The sequence below is a fragment of the Corvus kubaryi genome, unplaced genomic scaffold, assembly GCF_017639235.1.
Source record: "Corvus kubaryi isolate FWS band 111438036 unplaced genomic scaffold, C.kubaryi_AGA036_p1.0 37266, whole genome shotgun sequence".
NCBI classification, from domain to species: Eukaryota; Metazoa; Chordata; class Aves; order Passeriformes; family Corvidae; genus Corvus; species Corvus kubaryi.
In genome coordinates this window covers 500,006-516,183 of record NW_024581081.1, presented here as the reverse complement: position 1 = coordinate 516,183, position 16,178 = coordinate 500,006, and the positions used below count along the sequence as shown (strand labels likewise).

Sequence of the window (16,178 nt, the reverse complement as noted above, 5' to 3'; positions counted from 1 at the left end):
TACTTCTATACATAAAAATAAATTAAATGCCCAAGACTATATATTAATTAACTCACTAGGATGGGACTGTGTTAGTTTGGAGGACTAGTTTGTCAGCTGGCAGATGTATCATATACACCAACTGCACAAGGCACCAGAATTGCCCTACAACTTAAACCTGAGTTTTCCATGGGGTTTTTCCTCACATATACTTTCCCCTCCATGTGAAACTTACCTTCTTTTCAATAAAACTTAGCTAGGCTACCTTATTTGCATATTATGCATCTCCCTGACAACATAAAAATAATCATTTGCTCACTTCTATTTGTTTATTTTTGAGACTCGGTCTTGTCTTTGACTGCTGGAAGACTGAAGACCATTTTCACTGTAAACTTGAGAAGGAATTTGCAACAAGCATGTGCTGTAATATACAAGCCAAGTCTTCGTTGTGCCTTATTTCTAAAACTTAGATTTTGCTAGAAACAGTGAAAGCTCATTTATATGCACATGACTGAAATAAATAATATCTTGGCAAATAAATTCAGGAGCCTAAAATTCTAATTGAATTTCACTGGCTTTGGAGAGACTCTTAAGACCAGAAGAGTGATGCCATCACCTGGGTCATCTGTAGGAAATGTGCAAAAATCACAGTAAAGAATTTGGGCACAGTTGAGAGTGCTTTAGAAAAGCATCTCAAAAAAATTCTTTAAAAAAAAAAGCAAGGCTTTCAGAAGTCCCATTTTTACATTAAAAAAACATTCATACTGAAAATGTATTTCTGGAGGTTTATGGACATGCACCTGTAGTAACCACTAAGTTTCTCGAGAAGTTATTTAAAAACTGATGACTCAACACAGAAGAAAGCTAACAAGACCACACCGAAAGTCAGTATGACAAAATATCCACTCTGCTAGGACGCTGATCACAGCATACCTCCTACCAAAAGTGAAGTAACAATGTATACATACACAAAAGACAACCCTGAAAAATCTGCAACTCTTTTTCCTGTAGTTAAGAACCAAAGTTGTGCTTCAGAAGCCTATGAAAGCTTGAGTTTCTACTTATTAAAGAGAAGGTAGCAGTGAATTTAAAACTATAAAGCTGAAAACAGAACCTGTTTCGAAATTACCTCACCTTTTTTGCCCACACAGACTTGAATATTCTTACTTCACTGACAGCAACGTAAACCCTGGAAGTTTGTACACATATTACATGTACATGAAGCAAATGCTCTGCAGCAAAACAAACTGCCTTACTCTAACTGGCCTTTAACAAAACAAACATCAGGAGATCCAGCACTTAAGTTATAAAACAACGGTGACAAGAGGTTGAAAACCCCATCCATTAGATCTTCACAGCAAGGAACCCTTTGACTGAAGTCCTTCATCAACGTTGCGTAATAGAAGATCACAAAACTGGATAAAAGATCACGTTTTTAGAAAAGAATTAAAATGAACATTTTAATTGCCATAATACAGCAGTTTAGTTTCTAAAATGTCCAAGACAGCTGTAGTGTGCCAAATGAATGACCTAATTATTTTGTTTGAAGACAACAATAATGGCCCATAAAACTGAAAACACCAGTATTTTCCATAAAGCTCCGCTTCCAAAAACTGAAGCGTGGAAGTATTAAGTACAAAACTGAAAAGCAGGCCAATATACTGCTGTTAAAGGCAATTGCCTTGGTCCTATTCAATTCGAGGAGGTCATGACTGGAAATTCAAAACGGAGCTTGGCAAAGATGCAAAATAATGAGACTAAGCTTAGTGGTCAGATTAAAGATCCACTTAGAACAGTCTTCCCCCTCCATTACTAAAGTGGATGTTTAAGGACAGGGTGAGACACAATAGAAGTTTATATCACTACAGCTTTTAAGAATTAGAGGCTCAGCAACTTCCTGAGCAGGAGTGCTGGTTTTGCATTTAGTAAGTCTCAATAGATTTTTCTGTCAGAGGTTGAATGATCTGTTCTTTGAGCCACTTCGCTTCAACATCCAAAACTTACTGTGCCATGGAAGTTGGCCACACTGAAAGGCCAGGCACAGACAATATAACCAACCTTCCCTCACTTTCCAGAAGTGTGATTTATAGTGAGCTTGACCTTGGCTGGATGCCAGATGTCCACTACACTGCTCTATCAGTCCCCAGATAGACAGGGGAAAGAAAATAAGATTGAAAACAACTCGTAGGTTGAGATAAGGCAGTTTACTAAAGCAAAAGCTTGTATGCACACAAGTAAAGAGAAGAAAAAAAACCAGGTTTATTCTTTACTTCCCATCAGCAAGCCATGTTCAGCCACTTCCCAGGAAGCGGGGCTTCAACGTGTGTAGGGGGTGGACCAGAAGGCAAATACTGTAAGTAACAAATGCCCTCTGTTTCTTCACCTTTCCTTAGCTTTTCTATCTGACCTGATGTCATATGGTATGGAATATCCCTTTGGACACTTTGGATCAGCTGTCCCAGTTGTGTTCCCTCCCAGGATCTTGCCCACCCCCAGCCTATTGATGGAGGGGGGGAATGTTGAGAGACATCACTGGTGCTGTGCCAGCACTGCTCAGCAATAGCCAAAACCCTGGAGTGTTACCAACACCTTTCTAGGTACCAACGCAAAGCACAGTGCTCTGAGGGCTCCAATGGGAAAAGGAGCTCCAGCTCAGCCAGACCCAACACAGAGGGGTAGGAACAAGAATTCTTTTGCATCGGTTTTGTGTTTTAAGACCATGCAATCTGTATCTACTAAAAATAAAGCCACAGTGACACATTTGCTTTGGAAGTACTTAAATCACAAAAAGCCCAAAGCTGTACCCCAAAATGCTCATCCTTTTGATGCATCTTTCCCTAATCAACTACTGCTCACCACTCTCTCAGGCAGACTACTACTGGGTTTGACAAATGCATATCAGGCCTGGTATGGTTGTATTTGTGACATTCTTTCAGAAAGCAAGGGTAAATTAACATTACCACTAGGTTTAAACACACCCCTTCCAAAACATCCTATGTTGGTTTGGGACTGATCTATACATACACACTTTTCAGTCCATGTGTTCATGTCATTACAGTTAAAGTGTACAGAAATATTTGCAGAAGCAAGACCTAAAATAAAAAGTTCATAATAATTTCAAAACACATAAATATTTTAAAACTTCTATATATACAGAATGTATTTGTTTTAATACTTTATAAATTCAGCATAATTTATTATCTGGAATCAGTAAGCATAAAACATTGTCATGCATGGAAGGAGTTTAGATAAAAACTTCTCTTTTGTCCCTTCAAATGAATCAAAACACAAATATAACTGACTCCACTTGTCCTAAAAACGTGTGTAATAAATTAATATTAAACTAATGCTAATTCTTGGATTAAGATCATTACAATCTCATTCCTATGCTAATCACTTATTTTAACTTCTTCAAAAGTAACACCTTATTTACAAGTTTATTTCCCTGTGGATAATAGAAATTCACAAAAATGTATTTTGCAGTGAGAAACTCACAATAAAAGAATTTGAATGTCCCAGAAGTTTCCTGCACCCAAGTTTCTAGCCTTTTAGCCCTGGCTCCACCATTAAGCATTTCCTTTAACAAGCAACTGCTGTTGGTTTGTACTTAAATGTCCACAAACATTTTTCAACGTCATTCCTGCATTTCTAATACTTCGACACAATTACACTACAACAGTGTTGTATTATGCTATTTCTAATGCACCCATCCACCTGATTTCTTTCTTTTTCCACCTCAAATTTATCTTTTTTTTCCTCCTCTTGAGCACACATAGTAGTCCAGCACCAGTTTAAACAGAATGCACTGACTTCCGACAAATTTCATCACAGTGCACATTGGCACAGTATATAAACTTCTCCCACAGGAGTGCATAAATCCTGTTGGGCACAATACATGCTGGAGGGCAAATAATAGAAAATACAGCAGTTGGAAAGAAGATTTTAAGTATAGAGCTGTTTCAGATTCCAGCATAAAACGGTTGAGAAATGATGCAGGCATCAATTTACAGAAAGGGGAAAAACCAACACCATGACATAGATACGTCTGTGCTGAGGGTGCAATGTTCAACTTCCTTTACATGCAACATAGGAATACTGTTAAAGGCATAACAAATACTGCTTTATTTCATTAATTCAAGATTTTTATTCCTCAAGCACACAAGGAAACCAAAGCTCATCTTGGTTGAGTGCGCATCCTAAACAAAAAGCTGTCATACAAAGGCACCTTTAACTCCTGCTGGGTTGAAAGACAGAGTGATGATCCCCCACCGATTCCAGAAGAAAAGCAGTGAAGTGCTTTCCTTGGAAGGCAACAAGCTGTGGGTTCTGAAAGGAAGGAGGCATATTCCAGCTTCCCTCGGAAAAATCTGAATATGGTGCTGACATCCTGAAGAAGAGCAATGTTTTTTAGAATTTCCTGTTCTACAAATTACCCTACTGCTTAGCTCACAACTTAATTTTATGCTTTTATTCTGGATACCATTTTAAGTCATTGTCCAGACTGAGGATGCAACAGCAAAAGCTAACTGAAGCTAATGCTTTTCTGGGAAGCTAGTTCTCTGAGTATCTCACACCAAAGAGGTTTCAAAAATTGAAAAGTTTAACAGAAATACATCCAATAATTCTAAATATTCACTGAGAAGGGGAAGAGAGGAATTTGCAACCAAGGGTGATACAACCTTGTTGTAAGACCATTCCATTTGAAAAAAAAAAAAAAAAAAAAGTAGAAATTACCTTATATAATCCTAAGAAATTACATTAACTGCAGAAAACCTGTGTGTCCTCTACACTACTAATGGAGGTAGTATTACAACCATCTGTGTCTTTCTACACAGGAACTTTTTTTTATCGTAACTATATGGTCTTAAGGAATTCTTTCCCTAAATATGCTTCCAATGAAAGCATGTGTTGGAATTCTTTGCTGTCCACTTCAAACCATCAGATTCGTTCCCACACTGGCATGTAAACATGACCTCCAGGAAGGGAGGGAAACAAAACACAATGCTTTTAGCATACTTACTTCTTTTAAAACAAACACACAAAAAAACCCAGTTTCTCTCCTAACCTAATGGCAACATAAAGTACTTTATTAATATTATTTTCTATGTATCTTCATAGTATAATCTCTAAATGCCAAGACTCACCAGAATTGAATAGCTGCTGTACTCAAATACTTCAAAAGCTTAGCTTCAGCAAAAGGATGCATTATGCTATCAGTAACAAGAATATAACACACTGTATGATACTTGGCATTTTCAGTCATGTTGTGTTTACTGGAGTTTACATAATATAAATAGTTAAGACTATACAATCTGAGAGACATTTTAAAGTACTTAATTATAGCAGACCATAACTACGCATATTCTGACAATACAAACATTTCACATGCTACAAATCCCTTTATCATTCCAGTGCCAACAAATAAAGATAAAAATCATTCACTACAGAATGGACAAAGCCAAGGAAACCACCAGATTCACATGATACACACTATTTTCTCTGATGGAGTGGTTAGCACTCAAGTATGCACTCCTTTTAATTCTCTTAACATTTCTCAGTACAGTGCTTACTCATTTTGTTATCATAATAAATATGCAGGACACTGAACAAACTAAGACAAGCTCAGTAAAAAGGCAACTGGAAATACTTAACTGGATGCAGGATTCAGACAACTGAAGTGTTACAAAAAAGAGAAAGACTGGAGAAAAAACTATTAATCACAATAGAGTAAGCAAAACACTAAGTACAATAAAGTTTTCCCTAAATCTAACCAACTCTCAATAATCGCTCACAATTCGGTTGAGCTTCTCTGAAAACCCAGGCCTAAACTGCCACCTAGAGATAATAAAAACCTGATCTAAATTATAAAAAAAAGCAAATCTTGCCATAGGACACAAAAAACTCCCTGTATGCAGGGATTACTATCTGCACTTCACAAAAAAAAAGAACATGCCCAAGCAGCCCTATTTTTAGCTCTGTATTTAAATGAACATCTTGCCTTACTAACATGTAAAATGCTTGTTCCCCCTCTGTGTGCAGTCACAGATGTGGAGAAATGCAAAAGATTTGCTTTCTTTCTATAGTCAATGCACAGGATTTATTTTCTAGGAATAAATTAGGCTACACAAGTACTGCTGCTTTTACAGGCAAAACAAAAATTCAACTAAAAAAGAAACCTCAAACCCAACCCAGTATCAGTCTAACAACTTACATATCAGTTACAGAACAGGGACTGACTTGACAACCTGAACCATCAATAATCTGCTAACACCCAGTACTGCAGAATTTGAGCAAGGAGGCAGCTGAAGGAGGTGTGTGCCTCTCTTCATCCACCCTCCACAACTCCTACAGCTCCCAGGCAATCCAAGCTTGCTTTAAGGCAGGATCAGTCAGCACAAGCAGCCCTTCATGGTGAAGGCTGCACTCTTCTTCTCAAGGCCTCATGGAGCAGAACCCCACCCCTCATTACAGCCCCACTTTTCCAAAGGTTGGGAAGCCCACTGATCCCATACACACACTTTTCCCTGCTCTCTCACTTCACAGGAGAGGAAGGAGATGGGAGCATGCCCCCTCCCAGCTATTCCCCTCTCCATGCTCAGGAAGAGTGGCCATAAGAAGAGAGGTGCAAGACTAGTACTGTAAAGTATCACTTCACTGTCAGTACAAAATTTTGTTCCTGCACATGTGCAGAACCAGACAGTGCACAATTGATGGATGAACCACAGCTTTCCCTGGCACCTACACAGCTTTCTACTCCACTTCCACATTACACACTGAAAAAAACCAGCCAACAAACTGAAAGGGAGGAGGAAAAGAACCCCAAACACCTCCGTTTTCTGTGTTCCTTCTGATTCTCTATTTAGAAGGGAAGCGTTCAGGACTTTTCATCCACTGTAGATTTACAACAACTTTACTGCAGGTCCTGCTTCTTTTGTTAACACTAACTGCCACAGTGAGCTGAACAAGTTCACTATCAATCTGTCATCTGCTCCAGTGTGGGAGCACAACATCTTGACAAGCTTCTTTTAAGGTTCTCATTTTTTTATTTTGTTCTGTCTTAATTCTATACACACTTGCAATATTTGTATGAAACAGACTATGTACCATTTTAAGCTTGTTTCCAGTGAAGTCCCAAGTGTCTCACAAAGAAAAGGCTGGGTAGGTTTCACTCCATACTAATTGTGGACTTAAGTTTCCTCACCAAAATGAGGGAATGGCACATGGCATGGTCACATGTGTACAGCAGGCAGCAGTTAACAGCTCCCCCATCTTCTCACAGCTCTTTTACAGCCTCATCTCACAGGAGGGAGGTTGGCTGCCAACCATGGCCAGGGGACAGACATTGTGCTCAAAGTCTGCATTACTGCTGATTCAGGTCAGCCTCTCTTGAAGCTGTCATGCCAGTTGCACTTACAGAGGTTTGGTTTGTGTTGTCGGACCATCTCTAGGTATGTGCACTCTATTTCTTTTAAGATGTAAAGAAAAAAAATATGTCTAAATAATAAAAAGCTAAACTCAAAACATGAGCACTCCAAGAAGCACTCAGCCTCATACTGGCACTCATTCCACAAGACCAGACTACACCTTGTCCAAAATAAAACACTAAGCCCTGAAACACACATACCGTGGGCCTCAGGTCATCAGACCCAAAGGGTTTTGTCTATAGATCAGCTCCACGCTGCTTGCTAATGCAGACAAAGACAACAAGAATTTGGACCCTGTCATTCTACCCCCCTCCCAAGGGCAGTAAGTGAAAAATAAAGCAGAGTAGAATTACCATCAAGGGCTAACAAGAGTCCTTTCCCACTACAAAAGCCCATCTATTTCCTGTACATGAAATTCGAAAGTTTTATTTACATATTACAGTAGCAAGCACAGCAAAGGCAAAACCAAGCTTCTCAAGCTTTCAGTTTTTCAATTCTGAATTGTTTAAAAACCACGTCAAAGGAGAGATTAAAAAGGACTAATGTATAGGTCAGTCACATGGGGTCAAAGCAGTTTGTCCCTTTAAAACTCGGACATTAAATTTTGATTTAGACATAATTTGAAGGAGATTGATACTGCTTTTACTGAGATTATGGTCTTAGAATGAAAAGAAACAACATTTGGGGACAGTATGTTATAGTTAGGCTTTGTATACACTATGTAAATAAATAGAATTTGGTAAAACTCAAAGGCACAAAACTGTTTAAGCACAAGCCTCAGGAACTGGTTGTGACCAGAAAACCTCCAAGAAGCACAGCTGCAAACATTTGAAGTGCTCAGTTCCAATGATCAAAAGTACAGCCCTCCTGGATACCACCATTTCTAAGAGCTGAACAGAAGACAGAAAAAGAGTAAATTCTGAGCAACCAATACTACAGCATTTAGTGATATGGAGTTTTATGTCTAAACTGGAGGACTCATGTATGCTTCTAAGTTTCCAGATCTGGATCCTAACCCTATTTCAGAACAAGGCCTAAACATGCAACCTTTCTCTCACCTTCCCCAAGAAATTCAGAAGTGCAAGCTGGAAGCAACCTGGGGCACACTCCATCCAGGTGATCTAGAATCACTGGTCATGCTGGCAAGTGCCCATGTCCTGAAGGAGACACAGAGCTGTAGCATACTAACTCAGTCACAGCAAGAACTAGAGCTCTGAAAGTTTAGAAAGGAGGTGGCTCAAACTGAACAGCAGTACACAAGCAGAGGACAAGCAGATTCATAAAATGAACAAAGGGGACCCTTCCTCAGGGCAAGTATTTACACAGCTTTCTGGTCTCCTGCCTCTACAGTAGCAAGCATCTACTGCTGTGTATTTTCTTATTCTGAAAAATAAATTAACCCTCAATAACATCTTTATTTAATGTTAAGTCAGGCACGCTTTTTTAAAAGAGAATTAGCAAAATAATCTTTTAATACAAAGAAAAAAGAAAACAGACTGTTTTCTCATTTCTAATGACCTTCCCAAGGTGCCCAAGCACATGACAGTTCATATGTCACCAAACTCCTAGAATTCAGTCCAGTTCCATCACCAAAATACTACTCCTACGCCTATGCATGGAATACATGCATGCACACACACAACACCTTCAGCTAAAAAAGACTTAAGACCATTTTTATCTTAATTGACAATGATGGCATGCCTGGATTCTACACAGACAGCAATTTCTCTCCCTATAGCAGATTTACTCTAAATGTGTTCCTGCAAAATCCACTTCCTCACCTCTTTGCACTGTGAGCCTTTCTTACATCTTCGTAGTAAGGAGCTCATGCCATTAAAAACTGCCAGCTGTCTCCTTCCCATTTTTTTAACCACCCAGTTTACATTGAGAACACTCACAAACAACTGCTATTAATACTCCAGACAAAACATATTATGCATTTTACATGGGGTTTATATTACAAGGCAGTTCTTCTCACTTATCTTTTTAAGATATCAGATTCTACATACAATAGGTAATTTTCTCTTACATTCCCAACATGAAAAACAGCTCCTTGTACCATTAGGCAAACCAAAACAAAACAAACAGCAGAGTATATTTTGTAGAAGTAGTTTAAACTAACAGAAATTTAGTAGTATTTCAACGGGATGAACACGCTGTTGGGTGGTGGGAACTCGTGATTTCCAGCACAGGCCTTCCTGACAGTTGTTATAACTTGTCCAAGACCACATTTAACCTATGGTTTAATTTCCATAAATGAAATAATAAAAACCCCACACTCTCAGCTTTACTTGCCTTACAGACATGTTACAGCGCTAATTAATGTTTCTATAAAGCTCTGTTATGCAACAAGTACTAACAAGGCTGTCTCCAGCCTTGGTGGTATCTTATTACTGCACTTGCACAGATTATAACCTATGATAACTATGACTGGAAGACAATCCTTGTCCTAAACCCATTCACGTGCTTCTAACTTTCCAATATGTTTACTGCTGTGGTTCAATTTTTCCCACCTCTGTCTTTACCCAAAGGTGGAGGTTCTGAAAACTTCAAAAAGGTTGGTTTTGATTGTTAGGCATCATATGGCCAGCATAAAGCAATTCTGAATACTTTTACACTGAGTGTTATCACTTCATCTTTTTAATTAGAATGATGCAGCTCTGCATAATTTAAGTCACACTGAGTCTGAAAAAGTTCTTAAAACTTTACAATATAAAACTGAAATATTAGGGACAAAGTGGGGAAAACCCTACGTGCCTAAATTGGATATGGTAGGCACTCTCACACAGTTTACAGAGAGACAGAAGCTCACCTTCTGAAGACTATCAGGCTTCCAAGACAATATAAATAAATTTAAACACAACAGGCAGTTCAGCTTCAGACTAAAATTTTTAAAAAAGGACTTGAAAAAGTTCCCTTGCCTCCTCTGTACAGATGCTGCCCTCTGACCCACTTCAAACACCCCCTGTTGCTGCTACTGAGAGGAAAGCGACGTGGCTGCCACTGCTCCCAGCCAGACCGCCCCCCGCCCGCACGGAAGCCACCCGAGGGAACGGCAGCCTGAGGCGCGAGAAAGCAGGGCTAGCAACCACCACCACGCAGGGCAAAGGGAAGGGAAGGCAGCCTGGCTGCAAGGCCATACCTCTGCCCTTCACCTCTCTGTCTGCGGGTTCCAGGCAGGCTTATTCACACAGGTGCAGCAGAGCAGAAACACATGCTGCTTGTTCCAGCCTGGGCTTACACCTGAGCTAATAAAGCTCGCTGATCAGAGCTGGCTCTCAGCACTCTGGTTCTGGAAGCACGATGCAGACAAATGGAAGTTGGCTCTGGAAAGAGGCAGTATGGGTCTGGGGTTTATTAGCTCAGGCTTTGCACCATGCAAAAGGATAGAATCTGGCCCTAGAGACTAAATAGCTTATTAAAGTGATACTGAGCCTGAGCTAATAAAGCCTGACACAACCAAACTGACTTTGTATCAAGTCAGCTCAGGTGTGCCAGCATCTGTGGCACAGTTAATCCACTGCTGCAATAGCAACTAAAACCAACGGAGCCCCCATCTGAATTTTAAAAAATCACTTAATTTTACAGGAAACAAAGGGGTTAACTGTTGTTCAGTTATAGGGTTTCTTTTCTTCTGAAAGGAACATCAGGAACTTCCAGAAAAGGTGTTATCTGGCTTTTATGACTGTGAGACTAATCTTCCATAGCTGAATCAAGTCAATGCTATCTCATGGTTTAGCCTAAGTTACAAAACAGACAACTTCAGTACATTTAGTGCTTCCCTTGGCCTGCCAAGAGAGGGGTGAAACTGAGAAAATCCAAGCCAAGTGTATTCCTCCACTGCTAGAAGGAATCAGAGAAGCATCAGAGCAGGGAGTAAAAATATTTAGAAGAGCCTAATATCAGAGGCACAAAATGAGAAAGGTGGGGGGATTTTCTCCCTGACCTTTCTTTAACTCTGTCTCTGCTACTCCATTCCTACAGTAACTGTATGAGCTAACCAAGTAATTTATGGATTTAAATTAAATTCGACAAAGCTAACCCACAAAACTCCAATTGTCTTAGTCCTTACTGAAGGTAAGATGAATGATAATCAGAAAAGTGAAGACGACAAAACTTAAAGGACAAAAAGCAAAGAAAATTACTTAATTTACAAACAGAAAACTAACCTGGAAATGAAAGTCACTAGAAGACAGAGAAAAAGCCATAAAAAACGAACATTATTTGGGATTTGTTCAAAATAGTGAAAATAAAATTGGTTGAAAAAAGCACAATTACAATACATTTTTCACTTAATCTCCTGAAATTACTAAGAGGTTTTTTTCATTTTGATTAGGCTTTAAGCTAAGATAGGTGTTTATTAAGCTCTGCAATTAGCCTCAAAATACCACTGTAAGCTGAAGGAAATCATTCTAGTACTTGTAAGGTGTTAAGTATAAAAAGTGACTAACCTAACACAGCAGCATGTATTTGAAAATGTTAACTTAGGAGAGTACGTTAAATACACATCTAGGTTGGTAGGGAAATCGTGAAGTTTTGTCTTTAACTACTGTCATAAAGTCTTTGCTTCTTAGCAACAGGTCCATGCAGGTCAAAGGTACTTGACCTTAGTCATGATTACAAAAGTGATTGCTCTCCCTATTGTGAAAAATCCCACACAGGGACAAAAGCCACTAAAAAAAAAAAAAACCTCTTGAAAGCATTGTTTAACTCCAACTCTCTCAGGGGCAGTAATCTGTCCTGCGGAACTACAGCAATATTCCAAGATCTGCCCAATCTCACTGATACTCACAGGGGTTTCCTGAAGAGCTGTGCCACTCCAGTCTTTCCTGACCTCATGACATCACTCCAGTTTAGCCATTTGCAATCATACCGAATCTTGCCTAAAGTAGCAGAAATTCTTCCACTTTCCCATTACAAAGGACAACCAGCGTATAGCAGGATTGACTCGATCAGTGTTATTTTATGCACATACTTTGTGTTTCTAATTATCCCAGTAAAGGTACATCACTCTACAGCACTGTCACCAAACCAACTTCTTTCACGTTGTTCAGTGGTTCAAAAATTCTATGCCCTAAGCATGGGATCACTCACATGGGCTACGTGGTGAAGGGAGAGTTTGAGTAAACGGCGATTCCTTGCTCCCCACCTGTGCTCCTCTGGTAGACTCTTTACCCTGTTAAGTCCTCCATTCTAAAAACTCTTAAAAACCAAGCACCGATGGGGAGGGGATGTTCACACACACAATGGCTCCACAAAGCTCTCTCCAAAAATGTCACCACCTGCGCCGAGAATAAATATGAGGCACTATTCATCTTTTACCGAAGGTTAAGGTTAGGAAGGAGGGATTTAAGGACGGAAAGAGTGTTAGATCTGTCCTGTGGGTTCCGTAGCTCAGCCAGCACCTCCTTGCCCACAGATGAACGCAGCATCCACCACCAGGTGCCAGCGCGGTCCCCTCGGGTCCCACCACATCTTCTACCACACCCCCTCCCGGACCGCACGGCTACTCACGTTTGATGCACCGCTGGGAGCCCGTGGCCTTGCTCCAGCCGTGGCAGCACTGTCCCCCGCACACATTGACCCTGCGGGAACAGCAAACAAGGACCAGTGTCCGGCGGGGTATCCCCGCTCCCCATCCCGAGCCAGGCCAGGGAGACAAAAGGCGGGAAGAATTAAACCTCCCGATTAAACTCGACGCCTCGCCGGGCGCGGGGCCCGCCGCGACTCCTGGGATGGGGGGGAGCTGGCCCCGGGCCCGGCCTCAGGTGCCGCGGGGAGACGGCGAAGAACCGCGGGCGTTCGGTGCCCGCGGCGGGGGTGCAGCCAGTCGGGTACCGGGACCGGGCAGGTAACGCCGCGGTGCCCCCGGAGCCCACCCTCCCCCCACCCACCCCGAGGGGACAACAGCGGCCGCGACGGAGATGCTGGAGGTGCTCGGGAGCTGCGGTGGTGCAGCGGGGGCGTGCGGGACGGGAGGGCGCCTTACCCCGGCAGCGGCGGCAGCTGGTGCTTCTGGCGGAGGGGCAGGGCGGCGCTGCTGTTGCCGTGGGGGCCCGGCGGCGCTTTGGGCCGCGGGCCGAAGCGGGCCGGCTTGACGAAGGAGGAGGCGTGAGCGGCGGAGTTGGGGTGGACCTGGCCGGAGGGGCCCAAGCGGAGCTGGACGCCCGCGCTGCCCGGCTTGCTCATCCGCCGGGTCCGCTCCAGGGGGCCGCTGCCGCCGCCGTAGCGCGTGTTCAGCTGCACATTGAACGTGCGCTGCTGCTGCTGCTCCCCCCCGAGGAGGGTCGGGCGCTGCTGCCGGCTGCCAGAGGAGCCCCCCCGGCCGGGCTGCAGGACGTACGTGATCCTCCTTAGCCTGCCCTTTTCGGAGGCTGCGAGCCCTGGTGACAAAAGTGCACAGGCAGCGAGGAGGAGGAGGAGGAGGAAGCACCGTCTGATCCAACCCATTTCCAGAGCGGGAGCCCCTGCAGCCGGAGAACTTCGCGGACCCGTGGTGCAAGGGCTTCCTCTCCGCCAAAGGACGCGTGTGTGTGCGACCTGCGCCCGGGGCGCGGATCCCTCCTCCGCTCGCTGCCCCCCAACCTGCTCCGGGCGGGGGGAAGAAGGAAAAAAAGCCTCAGGATCCTCCCGCCCACCCCCCAAACTGTTAGGAAAGTTCAGCAAACACTTCGCCCTGTGGAGCAGGAAAACATCGTTGGAAGAAAGGAAGCGGCGGGTGCGAGCCGAGCTGCGAGCCGAGCTGCGAGCCGGAGCGGGAAGGGAGGAGGAGCAGCAGGGGGAAGGGTGTTTGCTGAAGGGGGGTGGTCGCAATGGAGAGCAGATGTCTCGGTTGCCGGAGCTGCCAGGGGTCTGCGTGCGTGTGTAGGAAATGGCCCTTGAGTCGGTGCGGGCTGCTCCGAAGCCCCTCTTTAAGGGTTTCCCTGCGAGCGAGCGTGTGCGGAGGGGAGGGGGCGGGCGGAGGGAGCCCCTGCCCCGGTGCCGGCCCCGCGCAGCCAATCTGGGCCGCCGTGACGTCAGGGGCGCTCCCGGGCGTGGGGAGGGGGCCCGGCCGGGGCCAGGTGACCGCGGACGGGGAGCGGGGCGGCCGCGGCGTCCCGGCCTCGGAGCCTGCGCCCCTAAGGGAGCCTGGAAAATACCTGTTTGAAGCTAGGGGCGCCGGCTTGCCTTCTGCCAGGGACCCAGCCCGCAGAGGTGCCCGAGCGGTTCGGGCAGCGTACCTGTACTTCGATAATAGCTGAGCCTTTCTGTTCTACTTTAATAGAGGTGAGGCTTTAAAGCCCCAAAAGCGTAGTATACGTGCTTCACTCTGTAGGTGGGAACTCGAGGAAAGCACATTCCACCGTCTCAGCCTAATGAGAGCCAGAGGTTGCTCTTAGCAGAAAGCAGGATTAGGAGGGACCATGTTCTTCATTGTTTTTCTTTATGTTCGTAAAGCAGTATATATTATTAAAGAATGAAATACAAACCACAATTGTACACTGGTAATTAACATATAAGCAAAACTTCCCACATTTTTCTCCAGTGGGTCTTAACCAATCTCACCCTCTAGCACTGTAAACAAAAAAACAAAGTTCACAACCCAAAGGTTACATCTTTTAAAACACTCAGAAGCTGATGTGTCCGAGTTCTTTCCAAGAAACTTCGTGGAGAATCAGTTTGCAAATCCAATAGCTTGGAATTCAGGTCTTCCTCCCAGGGTTCTTCTCTGCTCTTTTCCAAAGCGTTAAGGACACTGACCCTGGCTCCAAACTGACGAGATTTTGCTCTTAAATGCTCTTGGCACAGCTATACAGCCGGCAAGGGGTGCAGGAGGGTTTTACATTGACTCAATTCTAGGCAAGAGCCATGTGTAAGCAAGGAGCACAATGGTCCCTTCCTCCTTAGTTCTCATCTATTTAAAACTGCTCAAAAATACATAGATGTTTTAAATAGATGAGAGATTGGAGCTTGCTATAGTCACATTGTAAGGGATCCACATCAATGTTAAAGGCTTCTGCTTTTTGTGCCTCCAGGGGTCTGAATTAAAACCCAGAGCTTGAAAAGAAAATGCCACAAGTAGTTGGGTATTCTAAATCCACAGAGGGTTAAATGAGAATGAAACTCTTTGATGCTTCAGAGAAAAACTGAGATAAAGCCTAAAAGTTTCAGAGCCCCAGTTTGAAGTTAACTGGTAAGTTAAATGTGAGACCACTGTCTCTTCTCGTAGCAAACATATACATCTATTGTCTTTTTAACTTGGAAGGCTTTCCCAGCAAGTGAACTGTTCAGCCTTCCAAAGGCTAATTATTGTGAATTCCAACTATGCTAAGTGTTTTTACAGTATTTAGGGAACAGAAAAATACCTTGAAACCAGTGTGGGGAGGTGAGGACTGAGTAAGTAGAGAGAAACTGACATGCTACTCAGGATTGTTGCTCTGCACAAGGCTGCTCTCCTTCAGAAGTTTTCCAGAATGAGATCACAACTCCGTGTGTGGCTGGGTTTGTTGAACAGAGGGCAAAAACTGCATCATTCCACAGCAGAAGCCAGTTGCTTTTAAGAAATGTGAGGTTTAAGTCATGTCAAGCAGGGGGCAAATGTGGTGTTTTACTGGCTACTGTACAGCAAATGGTAAGGAACCTCAAGGGAAATATATTCACAAAGGTGGATGCCTTGCACAGAATCATCAAGGTATAAAAACATTCTTGAAAAATTGAAAAATGAAATTAATTGCTAGAGGTCAAGCACTCCTCACAAATTTACATGGCAGATGTGATTTTCAGTGTTCTCTCTTT

General features: G+C 43.1%; 1 protein-coding gene across 7 annotated transcripts in view; it reads right to left on the bottom strand.

The window, feature by feature from the left end:
• LTBP1 (latent transforming growth factor beta binding protein 1) overlaps positions 1–14,545 on the bottom strand; it is a 192,548-nt gene extending 178,003 nt beyond the window's left edge. For 3 of the 7 annotated variants that reach the window (XM_042024999.1, XM_042025001.1, XM_042025002.1), the window contains exons 1-2: positions 13,393–14,545; positions 12,918–12,988 (exon numbers count right to left, since the gene is read on the bottom strand). In XM_042024999.1, the coding sequence (XP_041880933.1) occupies positions 12,918–12,988; positions 13,393–13,853 (532 nt within the window). In that variant the 5' untranslated portion in view covers positions 13,854–14,545. The remainder of the gene's footprint in view (positions 1–12,917; positions 12,989–13,392) is intronic. The other 4 variants (XM_042025000.1, XM_042025003.1, XM_042025004.1 and 1 more) reach the window with 2 other exon arrangements.
• Between the last annotated feature and the right edge of the window lie 1,633 nt (positions 14,546–16,178).